Source organism: Canis lupus, chromosome 5 (genome assembly GCF_011100685.1).
Source record: "Canis lupus familiaris isolate Mischka breed German Shepherd chromosome 5, alternate assembly UU_Cfam_GSD_1.0, whole genome shotgun sequence".
Taxonomy (NCBI): domain Eukaryota; kingdom Metazoa; phylum Chordata; class Mammalia; order Carnivora; family Canidae; genus Canis; species Canis lupus.
The window spans coordinates 14,893,537-14,910,371 of NC_049226.1; the positions used below are offsets into that span (position 1 = coordinate 14,893,537).

Sequence of the window (16,835 nt, forward strand, 5' to 3'; positions counted from 1 at the left end):
TGTGGCATCACACTTTATTGAGGGGACTTCTGGCCCTGAGGGAAGGGTGAATTCTTGGCAGGGGGTCGGGTGGTAATTAAGGAGGTGATGTGGGAGGAGCATTGATTCTGATTCTGACAGGAGTGGGCTGAGGGGATTATAGGGAGTGCTGGGAGGTGAGGCTCCAGTGAGAGAGGGGCGGGGAGGAGAGGTGAAGGCACCCAAGAAGCCAAAACCCCATGGTTGAGGCCTGAGAGCAGGCCTCTTCTCAGGAGAGGAAGCGGGCACAGAGGGCAAAGCCGTGGGCTGGGGAAATGCACCGTGTCCTGGGCTTCCTGAAGGCCTGCTGCCTGGCGCTGGCCTCCTCACTTTCGGGCGCCCAGGGCCAGGGCGATGATGAGGCCCAGAACCAGCAGGAACATGGCGACCGAGAGCAGCACTGTGATGACCACCATGCCCCCTGTCCGGGCCATTCCCAGCCCAATGGATTCCGCCTGCCTTCCTGTCAGAAGAGAGATGGGGGAGGCCTTTGTGGGCAGGAGGAGCCCCCATCCCGACCCCAGGCACTCTGTCTCCTCCAGCTGTCCTCCATCCATTTATTCATCCAACCAGTCAACTGATCCACACATCCATCAGGTAAACATTTATGAAGCATCTCCCATGTTGGTCACTGAAGATACAGAAATTAATTGGACACAGTGCCTACCCACGTAGGACCTTTAGTGTAGGAGATGAGTCAACGGGCAGGTAAAACGCCAAAGGCTCAGGATCCGGGTGAGCAAAGAAACTAAGGGAGCACAGGGAGGGACAACTATGGGGGATGGGGTGGGAGGGCCAGGGAAGATTTGGGGGCCCTGATATGACTTACGAGGCAGCGTGGACATTGGGATCTCTCTACTGGACTCGGTGGACGACCCCTTCCTCACTAGGTAGGAAATGCTTTGGAGGTGGGGTTTGGGAGAGAGAGGAGAGACTCCTCAGTGATCATCTGGGCCTTGGGAAAAGAGAGAGGGAGCCCAGGCATCCAGGGGCCCGTCCTTGACCCCTTAAGCTGTGTCCTCACTTTTTCACCCCAAGCTGACCCGATCCCTCCCCACCACCAACTGTCAGCACCCATCTTCTCTCCCTGCACCCCCTCCCCCAGGGATTCTAGGCCTGGATCTGGTACCTACTAGTATTTGGTTCCTGGCACGAGGTTTGTCACCTGGTATGCGCTGAGCCGGGTGACTGTGAAGCCAGCCCCACTGTCCACCACACTCACCAGCTCCCTGCGCCCACGGCAGGAAGGCACTACGAAGCTAGATTTCACCACTGGGCAGGAAATCAGGGGGTGAGTGAGGGTTGTGTGTCTGGAGGCCCCAAGGAGAGGGGGAAGGCAGGAGCGGGAGAAGGGGTGCTGGTGGTGCCCTGGGGAGGGGCCTCTAGGGACTAAGGGGCCACCTTGGGAGGGGGTAGCAAACCTTTGCTGTCATTGGCTCTCCGGACCATCAGTGTGGCGTTGCCCCCTGTGAGGTGGCAGGGGGGCAAGGCAACTAGCAGGCTCTCCGTTAGCGCCGGCGACAGCAGACCAGAGACGCTTGAGATGTTGAAGTCTGGGGGGCCAAGAGGGAGTTCGGGGTGGGGGCAACCAATCCCCTTCCCCACTATCAGATCTGGGGGCCGCCTCGACGGGTGCAGAGACCTCCCCTTCCACTCTACCGCTCGCTGGCAGACACGGGCCTTTGCTTGTGTGACCACCAGGTGGCAGGCTTGGGCTGCAGAAGCTGGACGGTCCCCTTCGCCGCTGGCTCCGGATGCCAGGAGGGGGCAGCCACCAACCTTACCCCAATTCCTAGCTTTGGGTGCTCCCCATGTCTCTCTGCCTCCTGGGTTTGAAAGAGGACCAGGAGTGTGCCCTGGGGGACGCCTGGGTGGCTCAGTGGTTGAGCATCTGCTTTTGGCTCCGGGCGTGATCCTGGGGTCGAAGGATCAAGACCCGCATCGGGCTCCCCGCTGGGAGCCTGCTTCTCCCTCTGCCTGTGTCTCTGCCTCTTACTCTCTCTCTGTGTCTTTCATGAATAAGTAAATTTTAAAAATCTTAAAGGCTGACTGATGCCTGGTCACTGCCATCACCGGCCCTCCACCCCCTCCACCCCCAACTGGCTGGACTAGCTCCTCTTTGAGAGCCCCGAAGGGCACAGTGCCTCCCGTGCAGGCCTTGGTTGCCCTCCCCACAGCCCACCAGAGATGGCAGAGACCTGCAGCACCCAGGGCCAGGACAGTCAGCAGGATCAGGATCAAGGGCAAGGTCCGGACTGGCAGCAGGGAGGCCATAGCTGGGCTAGGAGCTAGAACTGGCTGTGGCTTCCTGGCTTCCGGAGGCAAGTGAGGCCGGGCCCCTGGGGTGGCTGATTTTGTCTTGGGGTGGGAGTGGCTGGAGGGGAATCCTGTCCAACCTGCCCTTTGGGTCTTACAGCCTCAGGGCAGACCCCCAGACAGGTTTTTCAGGATGGGGAGCCGGCTTTCAGGCCAGAAGTGGGGATGCCCTGGCTGGATCTTGTTGGCTTAGTCAGCTGCAGAGGCTCAGGGTAACTAAGGTGGAGGTGGAAGTCACCCCTTCCTCTGAAACTCCCACATGTTAGGGCCTGAGGATTCCTGTCTGCCCCTGTGTCTGGAGCATGGCCCGTAGAGGACTGCTCCCCCAGACAGTGGGAGTCTTCCAGGAGGGGGACAAGTTCTGAGATTGCCCTGGTATGCCAGAAGAGGGGATTGATGCCAGGGCAGGGAGCTCCTGACAGGGCCTCGGCCGGGCAAGGATGGGAGGGAAATTGAAGCTGGTAGTAGGGGAATGGCGTCAGCAGAGCCAAGGGTTCCAATTCATGGGGTGTCCCCCAAGGCCCAGATATTGCTGCTGTGGGAGGGGCCTAAGGGTGCTGGCGCCAGGGAGTGTGTGGGGCTTCAGATTCTTCTGGAGAGTAGGGTGAAGGGATGTTAGGGAAGACTTTCAGAGAGACGGGGGAGGGGGCACCGTCAGCCTTGGTCAGCAACCATTGTCGAGCTGCTTGAGAAGAGAGGAGAGACACCTGGTAAGAGAAAAGAAAAGGAGACCCAGCTCCTCCAACTGCACCCCCCACCCCTGTGCTCAGTCAGACAGAAGTGAGGGAGGAGTTGCAAGCGGAAAGCAAGGAGCAACAAGGAGAAGGTATCCACTCTGGGCACAGGGCATGTGCCAACATATTTATCCTTGCAGCTATCGTGAGCTGGACATGTCACTGGGTCCCTTTTGCAGATGCGGAAACAGACTCAGAAGGAATCACTTGTGGAAGGTGGGGTGCTTGGCCAGGAGAGGCCGAGAGCTGCACAGGGAGTGCTGATGTATGTCTCTGCATCACGAACCATCCTGTCTTCCCTGGTCCAGGGAAGGGCCAGGGTCCCATGAGGAAATGAGGGGTAGGTGGGGTTGCGTCCTTACCCCCAGGGTGGAGGGGGAGATTCAAGCTGGAGTGTGAGCAGGGGGTGATGGTGAAGATAGAACTCATGGACCCAGGGATGCCCCGGGGGCTCAGTGGTTGAGTGTCTGCCTTTGGCTCAGGGTGTGATCCCCGGGGTCCTGGGATCAAGTCCTGCATCCAGAGGGAGCCTGCTTCTCCCTCTGCCTATGTCTTTGCTTCTCTGTGTCTCTCATGAATAAATAAACAAAATCTTTTTTAAAAATTAAAAAGAGAACTCAGGGGTTCCCAAGCAGAGGGTAGGAGGGTCTTAGACCAGCACTTCTCCACATTTACTGTGCCTGTGAATCACTAAGGCTCTGGTTGAGACGCAGTTTGATTCAGTGGGTCTTAGGTGAAGCCTGAAAGTCTTCATTTCTAATGAGCTTGCAGGTAATGCCGATGGATGCCAGTCTGAGAGGCCCACGCTGAATAGCCACATGCTCTGTACCGTATGCCCCTACACACACACACACACACACACACACACACACACACACTGGCTTCTCTTAGGTGGAGACTAGGGGCAGGTGTTTTCCCCCAGTCTCCCAGCATAGGCTGTCTTGGGGTGAAGAATTGAATTCTGTTTTTCCTGCACCTTGGCTTTTGTCCTTTATCTGATCAGATCCTACATTCTCATTCTACAAACTGAAAGAGGACCATTTGCACAGTGAGGAGAACTTTGGAGAGAAGGGACAAGCTGGGTGGTGGCATCCTAGGGGGTGAGGCGGTCTTCTGGTACTCTTCAAATCCCAGCACTAACCTGGGAGGATGTTTACGCTTGGGCTTGGGAGGTATCTCTTCCCATTTCAGTCACAGACCAGGAAGCAGAAAGAAGAGGCTGAGTTTATTGCAGGGTGGTTGTGGCGGTCCGCGCCTAAGCCCACCACCCATCTGAAATTACGAGTGGGACAGAGTGGGGTAGGGCAGGGCAGAGCTCTGACCAGATTTTAAAGGGATAACAGGGCCCTGTGCCTTTAAGCCCTCCCTTTTGCCTCCAGCCCCCCTTCCCCACCCCGGCCCTCCCCAGGTTTCTGGAGGAACTGAGAGTTGCGTCTTCTCCCTGCCCTGCCGAGCTGCTCACTGGCTGCTCTGGAGGCTGTGCTTTGCGGTCTCCATGGAAACCATTAGTTGCTAAGCAACTGGAGCATCATCTGTGCTGAGCTCTCGCATCTAATTATCCCATCACAGCGGCCGAGAAGGGTTTGGGGAGCTGCGAGGAGGGGGAGGCCAAGCGCAGGAGCAAGAGGATAACTCTTTTAGCAGAGCGGATTCATTGACACGCTGAAGTCATTTAAAGCCACAGCACCCCGTGCCTCTGGAGGATGTCCTCGTGGCTTAGAGTAAAGAAACCAGGACCACAAATGCCTGGAGTGTCTCTCCTGGACTCACACTTTCTAGCCTGTCTCTCCCTTGGATTCTTGACTCTAAACTCACTCAAGTTTCCTCTTCTGCTCCCTTCCTTCCAAGTCCCATACCCAAGTCAACAAACATGTATTAACTACCAGGACTAGGCCAGCCCGGGTGGCTCAGCAGTTTAGCACTGCCTTTGGCCCAGGGCATGATGCTGAAGACCGGGGATCGAGTCCCACGTCGTGTTCCCTGCATGGAGCCTGCTTCACCCTCTGCCTGGGTCTCTGCCTCTCTCTCTGTGTCTCTCATGGTTGGATGAATAAAATCTTAAAAAAAAAAAAAGTGCCAGAACTGCGCTAGGCACCAGGTATACAAAGGCAAAATAAGTTTCTGCCTCCAAGGAGTTCTTAATCTCTCTATCCTGCCTGGACTAGAAGATGGGCTCCTGACACTGACCTAGTCTTTCTGAACTACGGTGCTTTGTATTTGTTCTTGATCTGTGGTAGTTTTGTAGCCAGAGGATCTCAGAACCCAGGTCTGTCTGGTATGCCAGTGGTTCTTGTTCTACAACGCCGGTCTGCTTGCCGGTCAGCCAGAAACGTGTCCACTCGACTCCATGGGCCTGTGAGCCTTTGCTGGAGACTATTGTCCTCCTGCTGATAAGTGATACCGTGTGACTTCAGGCAAGTCCTTTTGAACCTCTGTTGTCTCACCTATAAAATGGGAAGACTCGTTCCTTTTCTGCCATCTAGTGAGATGTGACAGGTGTAAAAATGCTTTAAAAGAAAGATGCAGGGCAGCCTGGGTGACTCAGCGGTTTAGTGCCACCTTCAGTCCAGGGCACGATCCTTGAGATCCAGGATTGAGTCCCATGTCAGGCTCCCTGCATGGAGCCTATTTCTCCCTCTGCCTGTGTCTCTGCCTGTGTGTGTGTGTGTGTGTGTGTGTGTGTGTGTGTCTCATGAGTAAATAAATAACATCTTAAAAAAATTAAGATGCAGAAGGAATGCTGGAAATCATTGTCATAATCAGCAGGAGCAGACTTGGGGAGGGGGCCCTGGGGACTTGGACCATGAAGTGAGATGTAGTGCTCAGCACCTGTTGGTCTGATGGGAAATGGCAGAGCCTCTCTATCCTTGAGATCTGAGGAAAAAGGTGAGGGGGGGGAAAAAACCCATGCTATGCAGAACTGGAAGAGACCTGGATGCCCCTTTATTTTTTCTAATGCTCCCAAGATACAATCACTTACCCCAAATCTTCTTCCAGCTTTGTGACCTTGGCCCATGTTACCTACCTGAGTACCCTGAGATGCAGTTTCTTCTTCTGTAGAAAGGGTATAAAATCTGTCTCACTGAGATATTATGACCATCACTCAAGCTAATTTATTTGAGAGTGCCTAGCACGATATCTGGTTCAATAAATATTAATTTAAGTAATTCATCTTATCTTCTTCTCCTTTTACCCTTACTGCAGATGAAAACTAGAGGTTCACAGGCAATAAATGAGTTTCCTGAGGTCACAGAGCTAGTAGCTAATGAGGCGGGATAGAAATCAGAATCTGGGGACACCTGGCTGACTCAGTCAGTAGAGCATGTGACTCTTGATCTCAAGGTCATTGTGAGTTTAAGCCCCACATTGGGTATGGAGCCTACTTAAAATAATATTTTAAAAAACAGAAATCAGAGGCACCTGGATGGCTCAGTCGGTTAAACGTCTGCCTTTGGCTCAGGTCATGATCCCATGACCTGGCTCCTTGCTCAGCAGGAAGTCTGCTTCTCCCTCTCCCTCTGCATCTCCCCCTACTTGTGCTCTGTCTCTCTCTCTCAAATAAATGAAATCTTAAAAAAAAAAAAACACACACACACACAAATCAGAATTTGTTTTTCCAACTCTGTCATTCATGCAGAGGGAAATGGTTGGGCAGGAAAGGTAGTCCAAGGGGGGAAGTGATGAGATGTGGGCTGGCTGTATCTTGTATGCCAACCACACCACTGGGGCCCCAAGCACACAGGAACTGCCTGCCCACTCGTGTTTCCACTCAGTAAACGTTTGTTCAACATTCCCTCTGTGGTGGGTGCCATGACAGATGAGACACAGAAACCATTCCTGCTCTCAAGTTGCTGAGTTTTGGAGAATGAGACAGTTGAAATAAGCGGAAGGGGATATTCCAAAAAGGGAACAGCATATAAAAAGGCTCAGAGAAGTGAATTATCCTGACATCTTCTGGGAATTGTGAATAAATACATCTTGGCTAGAAAGAGGCATTCAAAGATGAGTAGGACTAGACCTCCTGCCACCTGCTGGGTCACCTGTGGCTTTGTATCCTATACTAAGGAGCTTGATTTTTCCCCTGAAGGAAACAGAGAGCCTTTGAAGAGTTTTACTTATGTAAAGAACATTTTGGAAATAGTGTGGGAAGGGATTGGCAGCGGGTAAAGGATTGGCACATTGGATTAGGGTTAGTCTGTGTGGCCAGTAGAATCCAGCAGAACCAATGGTCACTTTGGAGGCTAGATCAGAGAAGGACTTGCACCTTCCTCCTTGCTCTCTCCTGTATAGCTCACTCTGGAGGACATGGGGTCACCTCTATGGGGAGGTCCACCTGTCCACGTGACAAGGGATTGAGGCCTCCTGCCAACATCCAGCATGGAACTGAGGCCCCCACACAACAGCCATGAGAATGAGCAAGACTGGAAGCAGATCCTCCAGCCCAAGTCAAGCCTTCAGGTGACTGTGGCCCAGGCCAACATCTTTTACTGCAATTTCATGAGATACCCAGAGCCAGAACTGCCCAGCTAAGTCTTTTCAGATTCCTGATTCTCAGAATATTTGTTTTTTACAAGCTGCTAATAGACAATTAATGCAGATATCTTGGGAAATTCAGATGAAAATGACATTTTCCTAGTTGGGTGAATGAGTCTGGGACACAGAAGACAGGTGCAGGATAAAGAGAGGGAAGGTGGGGGAGTGGTTAAAATCGTGATGTTGAAATCTTAGTCCTTGGAGAGATGTGTAGAAGGGAGGGAGAAGACAGAAGAAGGTAGGATACTGGGACACACAGCGTCTGAAGGACAGACGGACAGAGGAGAGCTGAAGACGGAGGAATGGGAATGAGGAGGAAAACCACAAGGGAGTGGACAGGGAATTTCAAAAAGGAGGTGTCGAGTGGTATGAGAGTCAGAACTGAAGGTGAGGACTGAGAAATGTCCACTGGACTTGGCATCTCGGGGGTCATGCATCCTTAGGGGCAGCGTCCTACAGGTGAGGAAGGCAGACTCCAGAGATGACTGGCAGGGGAGGTAGTAGGGAGAGAACTGTGCAGGCTGCTCCTTGAAGAAGCTTGGCTGGGAAGGGAACGAGACAGGGAACTGGAAGGGAACTTGGGGTACGGGAAAGGCTCACCTGCTGTAGGTCTTTTTTTTAAGATTTATTTATTTGAGAGAGCGAGAGAGCGTGAGCATGAGTGGCAGGGGCAGAGGGAAAGGAGAGAGAGAATATCAAGCAGACAAGCAGACTGCACTGAGTGCAGAGCCCAACATGGGGCTCGATCCCATGATCCTGAGATGATGACCTGAGCCGAAATCAAGAGTCAAACACTTGGCTGACTACTCCACCTGGGTGCCCCACCTGTTGTGTTTTTAAAGGTAAAGATAGAGGAGAGACAGAGGTGTGATGGATGCAGAGGCTTTGGAGGAGGGAAATAATGGGGTTCAGATCAGAGGTGGAGACAGTAGCTTTTGGCCATAGAAATGCCTCTCTCTCTCTCTCTCTCTCTCTCTCTCTCTCTCTCTCTCTCTCTCTCTATCTCTAGGGCAGCAATGCAGAGAAATGTGATACTTTTGTGGGGAGACCGTGGGGGAGAAAGACAGCAAGAGGGAAGCAGCAAATTAAGGGAGCTCCTTTCTGATGGACTCCACTTTCTCTGGGAAGTAGGAAACTCAGTGGGGAGAAGGATCTGGGGTCTGCGGGGGGAGGGTAAGAGTTTGAGTAGCTATTTGTGGGGAGAAGAGGACATAGCTCCCAAGGGCCCTGAGGAAGGCTGTGTGGTGGCGGTGGCCCAGCTGAGTTTGGGGACCGCTCGTCTTCAGGGGCACTGGCTGCATTAGTCAGGGTTCTCTGGAGAAACAGAACAGGCAGGATGTGTACAGAGAGAGGGAGGTTTATTTTAAGGAATTGGCTCATGTGATTGTGAAGGCTTGGCAAATCCACAATCTGAAGGGGGAGGCAGGCAGGCTTGGAGACCCAGGAAAGAGTTGCAGTTGGAGTCCAAAGGTGGTCTGCTGGCTGAATTCCTTCTTTCTGGGGGAGGGGAGTTCAGTCTTTGTTTTATTAGGGCCTTCGACTGATTGGATGAGGCTCACCATACCATGGGTTAATCTGCCTTACCCAAAGTTCACTGATTTATTTATTTTTTAAAGACTTTATTTGTTGGAGAGACAGGGAGATCATGAGCAGGGGGGAAGGATAGAGGGAGAAGCAGACTCCCTGCTGAGCAGAGAGCCTAATGCGGGACTTGATCCGAGGACCCTGGGATCATGACCTGAGCCGAAGGCAGATGCCTAACCGACTGAGCCACCAGATGCCCCAAAGTTCACTGATTTAAATATGAATCTCATCCCAAAAACATCTTCACAGAGCCACCCAGAATAATGTTTGACAAAGTATCTGAGCACCACGGCCCAGTCAAGTTGACACATAAACTTAACCATCACACTGACCTTGACATTTTGGGAGCTTTTCTAGTTACACGACAGCTTGAGTGCAGAAATGATAAAACTGTCAGGTTGTACTGACTCAGGGTTCAGGTTTCCGAGGCATGGAAAGTGGAAGGTACTGGCCAGAGTGGAGTCCTGGAGAATAAGATGGGGGCTAGTTATGAGAAGGGGTGTCAGATGCGAATGGAAGGAGCACTGCAGGGTGAGGTCACCGTCCAATAAAGATGTGAGAGGAGCAGGGAATGCGAGGGACTGGGGAGTGTGGACGTGTGGACGGGGACAGGACAGAGTGGTGTCTATCCAGGTGGTTGGGGGGGGGGTGGAGGGAAGAAAAGCCAAGGTCCTCCGCTGGATGGAGCACAAAGTTGTGGGGCCAATGGGAGGTGTAGACCAGTGACTCCAGGAGCTGGGCAGATTACAAAAGCAGTAAAACTTAGTGAGTGAAGTCGGGACCCACTGGAGGGAGTCAAACAGCAGCAGGAACTCTGGATAAAGCAGAAGTATTGCCTTCCAGAAAGGGGATCCTAGGGTTGCTCACTGAGCCTCCTCTGTTGTTGTTGTTTTTTTTCCCAAGAGAGGCCAGACAGCTGCATTTGTAGGGAAAGTGCTCTTATTTTCAAATTCTAAACTAATATATATTATGAAATGCACTCTGTGAGCCAAACGATACACATCTTTGAGGCCAGCTTCACCCCTGGGGGCCCCAGATTGTGTCATCTGGGACAGGACACTTAGAAAGGGAGTAGGTGTGCCACTGAGAAAGGAGGAAGAAAGTACTTGAGGCTGGAGGGTTGTTGAAGCAGCCAGGGGTTCAGTGTAACCAGTGGCCAGAGCCCTGCAAAGGGGGCTTACAATGGAAGGAGAAGGAGAGGAGGGGCAGATGTGAAGACGCAACCATCCTTCAAAGGCCTGGCCCACCATGTTTTCCACAGGAGGAGCCTCTGACAGGGCTGAAGCAGGGAAGTGGCAAAATTTAGTGTGGTCAGAGAAAAATTATTGTAGGAGAAGGTGGAGACTTGATTGTGGGGTAATTAAGCCTCTCCTTAGGCCTGAAAGAGAGCAAATCTGCCCAAGAAATAATAGTGGCCAAATTAACATGAATTAATTTATTCAATAAATGTTTATTAAATGCCTTTGTACCAGTCACTGGGCTAAGTACTGGGCATTGGGAGGTGAACACGATTGCTCTCCCGGGAGATACTGGAGTCCAGCACTACACTGCAGCAGGATTTTAGTAGGAAAAATAATGCTTACAGTTATTATTTATCGAGTGTTTACCACATGTCAGGTGCTGCACTAAGTCCTTCATTTATTTTCTTGCTTCATCCTCATAGCAACCTCTGGAGGGGTGGGTACTGTTATTGTCCTCATTGTATTAACAAGGAAATTAAGGTCAGAGACGTTAAATGACTTGCCAAAGAGGCTCCTCACAGAAGGGGCAACGTCCATGGGCTTAGACAGTCCTAGAGGGCTTCCTGGAGGAAGTAGTAAATAAGTGATGATCTGAAAGTTGAGTAGGAGTTAGCAGGGAGAAGATGGAAGGAGGGAAGGGTGAAAGGGAGGTTGTTGTCAGCTGAGAGAGCCCTCAAGCCTCATTAAAGGACTGGAGGTTTAGAGTAGAATTTGGGTAAGTCATTGGAGAAGCAGGTGGGACCAGATGAAGAGCTTTGTAAGCCCCTTTAAAGAATTTTTATTATTTTTAAAGAATTTAACTTTTGGGGATGCCTGTGTGGCTCAGTTGAACATCTGCCTTTGGCTAAGGGTGTGATCCTGGGCAGTCCCGCACTGAGCTCCCCGCAGGGAGCCTGCTTCTCCCTCTGCCTGTGTCTCTGCCTCTCTCTCATGAATAAATAAAATCTTAAAAAAAAAAAAAAGAATTTTAATTTTTATCCTGAGGATAAAAAGAAGCCATTAAGGGTTTTAAACTGGAGAGTGTCATGATTAAATTTGTATCTTATAAAGATGATTTTTGCTGCACTGTAGAGACTGTGTTGGATGAATAGCTGGGAGATATTTTAGATGTCTCTTGACACACTGCTGAGATAAGATTCTGGGCAAAAAATGAGCAAAGAGGAAATTCGGGGGTGATGGTTTGACGGCCAGGGCTGTGGGGCAGGGTGGGGAGCAGTGAAGGATGCCTCCCAGGCCCTGGTTTGGGCAGCTGGGCCGATGGTGGTACAGTCGCTAGTCAGGGGGTGGTGTGTGTGTGTGTGTGTGTGTGTGTGTGTACTATCGACAGTACCATCATGGGGGTGGGGGGGTTGGGGGAGTCTCAGTGGTGGTGGGAGGGGATTTGTGGGGAGGGGTTGGAGATCTGTCACTTTTGAACTCGCTGAAATGCCTGAAGGACACCCGGTTGGAGGTGTGTGGAGGGTGGTTTGACGTGTGGTCTGGAGCTCAGGAAGGCTGTGGGCATGGGTGTGACAGCCTTGGCCTCCAGGAGGAGCAGAGACCAGTGAGAACACAAGAGCAAGCACAGAGCCTGAGGAAAATCATTATGGCCAAAAGGAAAGAGGAACCTGCAAAGGAGACCGAGAAGCTTCCCTAAAAGAAAAAAGAAGGGCACCTGAGCGGCTCAGTGGGTTAAGCGTCTGCCTTCAGCTCAGGTCATGATCCTGGGGTCCTGGGATTGAGTCCCAAATCCAGTTCCCTGGCCAGTGCGGAGCCTGCTTCTCCCTCTCCCCCTGCCCATGCATTTTCTCTTTCTTTCTCTCAAATAAATAAAAATCTTTAGGGCAGCCCCGGTGGCGCAGCAGTTTAGTACCACCTGCAGCCCAGGGCGTGATCCTGGAGACCTTGGATGGAGTCCCACATCGGGCTCTCTGCATGGAGCCTGCTTCTACCTCTGCCTGTGTCTCTGGCCCCCCCGCCCCCCCTCTGAATAAATAAATAAAAAATCTTTAAAAAAAAATAAAATAAAAAATAAAAATCTTTAAAAAAAAGAAAAAAGAGAAGAGCCAGGGGGTAGTGGTATCCCAGGTACCCAAAGAGGAATGCTTCCAGGGGCCACATTCTGCAGCCAACTGGTTCACGGGGAAGGGGAGAGAGTGTGAAATGTGCTCCTCTGCTTTGGCAAGCAGCAGTCACGGAGATTGCATCCGTCTGGGAGTGAAGGTGTGTGGATGAGGGTAACTGGGCTGGGCAGAGGGTCCTGAAGGACGGACCATCTCAGTGGAGCTGGGTCTGGGATTCAGGGCCCAGAGACCAACAGCCTCCAGAGGGCAGAAGTGAAGGCAGCAGAAGGTAGGAAGAGTCTTCTCTTCCCCCACCCCCCCAGTTCCTGACCTGACTTGCCTGTACCTCAGGCGGAGAGGCAGGGGGGCTTCCAGGTCTGTAGGAACCTCTGATGGACCCAGGGAGGGAGGTCAGGAGGGGCTTTCTGGGATACTGGTGGAGTGTGGAGGAAGGAACAGAAGCAGCAGAAGTGAGCTGGTGGGGCAGCCCTCCCTCCAGGCCCGAGGAGGAAGGAGCCCAACCCCTGGCCCCCCTCTCTCTACAGGGGTGTGGGGCAGGGCCCTGGGAGCTCAGGCCCAGCCAACAGGGGACCAACAGAATTGTGACCCGAGCTCCTCTTGGGGCCCAGCCACTTCTGACCTCCCCTCAACTTCCGGTTAGGCTGGGGCTGGGGCGGTTCGGAGGGAGCAGGGAGGTGTTTCAAGGTGGCCGGGGAAGGGGCCAGAATCCTTGGGAATCCCAGCGCTCGGCCGCAGGAGGGGCAGCCTGGGCGCGGCTACCCAAGGTCACCGCCGCACTCTGCCTTCTCCCGGGTCCTCGGGGCCTGTTTGATATGCACAGCAGATCCGGTGCCCTTTACAAAACTGGTATTTGTACAGCAGCCCCGGGGAGGGAGAGGGAGACCGCTTCCCCCCGCCCGGGCGGCGAGGCCCTGCAGCCAGCACCAGCGCCCCGGCCGCACCGGCTGCGCTCACAGGCCCCAGGCTGCAGCCTCAGGGCTCCCCCCTCGGCCTTGCTGGAAGTTTCTCCCCAGCTCTGCCGGAAACGCCCGCCTCAGAGCTTCCCCTCGCCCCCACCGCCCTCTCCCCCCAGCCCTGAGCGCCCAGCTGCCCTGCGCCTCCCACTCAGCCCCAGCCTCGCCGCCGCGGCGGTGGCGCATTTGCCTCGAGGGTCCCCCTCTCTCCAGCTCTAAGGATGGAGCCGGAGGCTCGCGCTGGCCCTCCCCCAGCCTCCCATCCCGCCCACCCTGCCCTGGGGGTGCCGGGCAGGGAAGTGGGGAGTGGGAAGGGGGGGTGGCAGGAGGACAGCGGATGGCTGGGACGCCGGAGCGGGGACTGCACCCCAGCTCGGGCCGTACTTTCCAGCTTGGGACCCCATCCCAGTGTGCTGTCAATGGGGAAGTGCACCCACCCCAGGGGCTGGGGTCAGGACTCAGTGATGCAGCCACCGGGGGCCCGACACAGGGTTTGGCACACAGTGGGTTCCTAAAACAGGTCCCCTTCTCTCTCTTTACTGGGGGCTCTAAGGAAGAGACAGGAGGGCAGAACCTGGGGTGGGTGGAGAGAGTTGTCCGGAGAGCCAGTGAGGCCCGCTGGGGGTGGGGGTAGGGGAGTGCGGATCTGTTCCCCGTCAGCCCAGGGGTGGGGGGGGGGCAGCGAAAGTGCCAGAACCCCGTCCCTCCCACGCTTCTGTTCTCACTGCACTCCTTGGGCTGGCCTTGGAGATCCCCCCCGGGAAAGGCGGTCCTCGGGCCAGGGGGGGCTGGGAGGGGCGGGGCCGGGGTGGGGCCACCCTCTCTGGGTCTTGAACAACCCCCTCCCCACTCCCCCAACTCATAATCCGATTTCGATTCCTACTCCTTCCTCTGGACCCGTCACCATGGCAACAGTTTTCTCAGTTGCACTTCATCAGTTTCTCGGCAAATCTTTCTGCTTCCTTCTTCAGTCTCTTTTCCTCCTCTGTCAGCCTGCATGTCTACATACTCGTGGTGCTCACCTTGCTCTTTATCTCCCACCTTCCCTGTTACTCTCTTGCTCTGGTTGGTCCACACCCTGCTTCTGGCCAAATCTCTCTTTCTACAGCTCCTACAGCTCCCCCCCTGCCCCTCTCTCCCTTTTCAAGCCCGGGTGGGAGCAACAAGCTACAGTCTGATGGCTAGACAAGAACTTGTGTCCTTCTGCTATCAGGGCAGCAGGGAGTCCTGGAGGGACATGGACCGAGGCCCATGATGTCAAGGGGAACAGAAGGTCACGTCCATCTGTTCGGCTCTGAATGGAGGGGGGGAGTTGGGGTGTCTGATAGGGTAGTGTTCTTGACTGGTTTCCCACCTGGTGGCCCTACAGAGACCTACAGAGACAATGCCTACAGCTACCACCACCAGGGGTGCTTCCCAAACACCTAACTCACTCCTCCTCCTCCCCACAGTTCCCCTTGATCTCTCCACCCGCTCACCCATCAGATCCACTGGGATGTCAGACTGTCCTGCCTCCTTCCACCACTCTTCACATGAACCCTTCTTCCCTAATCCATCACCCCTCTTTGCACTTCCCTGTTGCTACCTGAATCTCCTCTCCCTGTCATTCTCCACATCATCCAAGGTCAATCAATTCTCCTTTTGAAATATCATCCACGTCTGCCTCTAGCCCTCTACCATTTCGTATGTGTTGCTCTGGACCAAGCATCCAGCAAGTCAATGTGGGCCTCACTAGAGTCTCACTTCACACTTGGACTTTTTACTTGGGTCTATCATAAATGTAGCCTCCCCTCAGAAACCAAACCTACCTGCCATAAACACATTTTTTTCTCTCCTCCTTCCTTCTGCTTTTTCTTCCCAAATTATTAAGAGCCTGTTCGGTATGAGGTTTTTCATATATATCATCTAACTGCCACAATAATCTATAGAGTACGTATTATCCCATTCTACAGGAGAAGAAATTGATGTTCTGAGTGGTTAAAGTAATTTGCTCAAAGTTCTAGAGCTAGAAAGCAAACAGAGCTAGGTCTCAAATTCAGATCTGTAAAGTTCCAAAGTTAGTGTTTTATTTTATTGTTTGCCTGTATCATCCTGCTTCCATAAGACTTTCGTACTCAAAAACCTTCTTTTTTTTTTTTTTAAAGATTTTATTTATTTATTCATGAGAGATACACAGAGAGAGAGGCAGAGACATAGGCAGAGAGAGAAGCAGGCTCCATGCAGGGAGCCTGATGTGGGACTCGATCCTAGGACTCCAGGATCATGCCCTGGGCGGAGTCAGGTGCTCAACCGCTAAGCCACCCAGGTGTCCCTCAAAAACCTTCTGAATTTTCTTATTCTTCCTTTAGGTTTTCAAGACTCATGATGATATGACCCCATCTCACCTACAAAAGCATGTGTCTTCTTACTTCTCAATGTGACACAGATTAGTATCAACCAGGAGAACATTTGTTTTAGGGTTTTGTCTTCATTTCTGCCTGTTAAAGATTTTTATTATTATCTTATATGAAAATACAGTGTCATGTCTCACTCATATAAGCCTGGAGGGTTAGTAAACACTTTGAAGGACAAGATGAGGATTCCTAAATCATCTCCATGCATAGAATATCAGACCAACCTAACAAGATGAAATGATCAGAGATCCATATAAAACCTCAGCAATGCATAATGGACCAGACATGGCTTAGAAGCAATTCAGGTGAGAAGGAGGAGGAGGGAGGGGGAGGGGGAGGGTGGGAGGGGGAGAGAGATAAGTAGTAGTTCAGGTGAAACAGAATCACAGAATCAAGGGGTTTAGTAAGTTCAGTGTAAGTCATCAGCATAATATGGTTGCCAAAAGTAAATTCAATTTTAGGCCATATTAATAAGAGATATAATGTTTGGAATAAAGGAAAAGAATGATAGTCCTGCTTTATTCTAAGTTGGCCAGGTGTCATCATGGAAGTGACTGTTTAGTGAACTGGGAATGTTTAGGCTGGAGAGGAGAAGAGTGAGGAATCATTAAAGCTCAATTATGTGACGGGCTATCATGGGAAAGAAAAATTAGACTCACACAGTGTGTGACCCCAAGAGGTAGTGTGTGGGCTAAAAAGTGGAGACCACTGGGAGACAGAGTTCAGCTCAAAGGAAGGAAAAACAAATGTTCATTCACTGGGGCACCTGGCTGGCTCAGTCAGAAGAACATGTGACTCTTGGTCTCAGTATCATGAGTTCAAGCCCTATGTTGGGCCTAGAGCTTACTTTAAATCAATCAATAAAATAAACTTTACTTAAAAAAAAAACCCCACAAATGTTCATAAACGGAATGGGCTGCTTTAGGAGATGGTAAGTTCCCCGCTACTGGAGGGGTTCAAGAAGATGGTGGTATACTGCTCGAGGGGTGTGGTGGGAGGT

General features: G+C 52.3%; 1 protein-coding gene and 1 long non-coding RNA gene across 2 annotated transcripts; one reads left to right on the top strand and one right to left on the bottom strand.

The window, feature by feature from the left end:
* On the bottom strand, positions 1–4,451 carry UPK2 (uroplakin 2). The gene is made up of 6 exons (XM_038535965.1): positions 4,210–4,451; positions 2,217–3,041; positions 1,440–1,571; positions 1,152–1,290; positions 848–918; positions 1–481 (listed from the first exon to the last, which is right to left on the bottom strand). The coding sequence occupies exons 2-6, from the start codon at positions 2,290–2,292 to the stop codon at positions 345–347; spliced, it is 555 nt and encodes a 184-aa protein (XP_038391893.1). The 5' UTR covers positions 2,293–3,041; positions 4,210–4,451; the 3' UTR covers positions 1–344.
* On the top strand, positions 1,120–16,134 carry LOC111095810. The gene is made up of 3 exons (XR_005359191.1): positions 1,120–1,309; positions 7,359–7,526; positions 15,791–16,134. It is a non-coding gene; the product is annotated as an uncharacterized LOC111095810 (long non-coding RNA).
* The last annotated feature ends 701 nt before the right edge of the window (positions 16,135–16,835 follow it).

Coding starts and splice junctions, on each gene's coding strand:
- UPK2 (XM_038535965.1), bottom strand. CDS start 2,292: ATGGCCTCCCTGCTGCCAGTCCGGACCTTGCCCTTGATCCTGATCCTG. Junction 1,291..1,439: donor GAGAGCCAATGACAGCAAAG/GTTTGCTACCCC, acceptor TTTCCTGCCCAG/TGGTGAAATCTAGCTTCGTA. Junction 482..847: donor CCCAATGTCCACGCTGCCTC/GTAAGTCATATC, acceptor CTCTTCTGACAG/GAAGGCAGGCGGAATCCATT.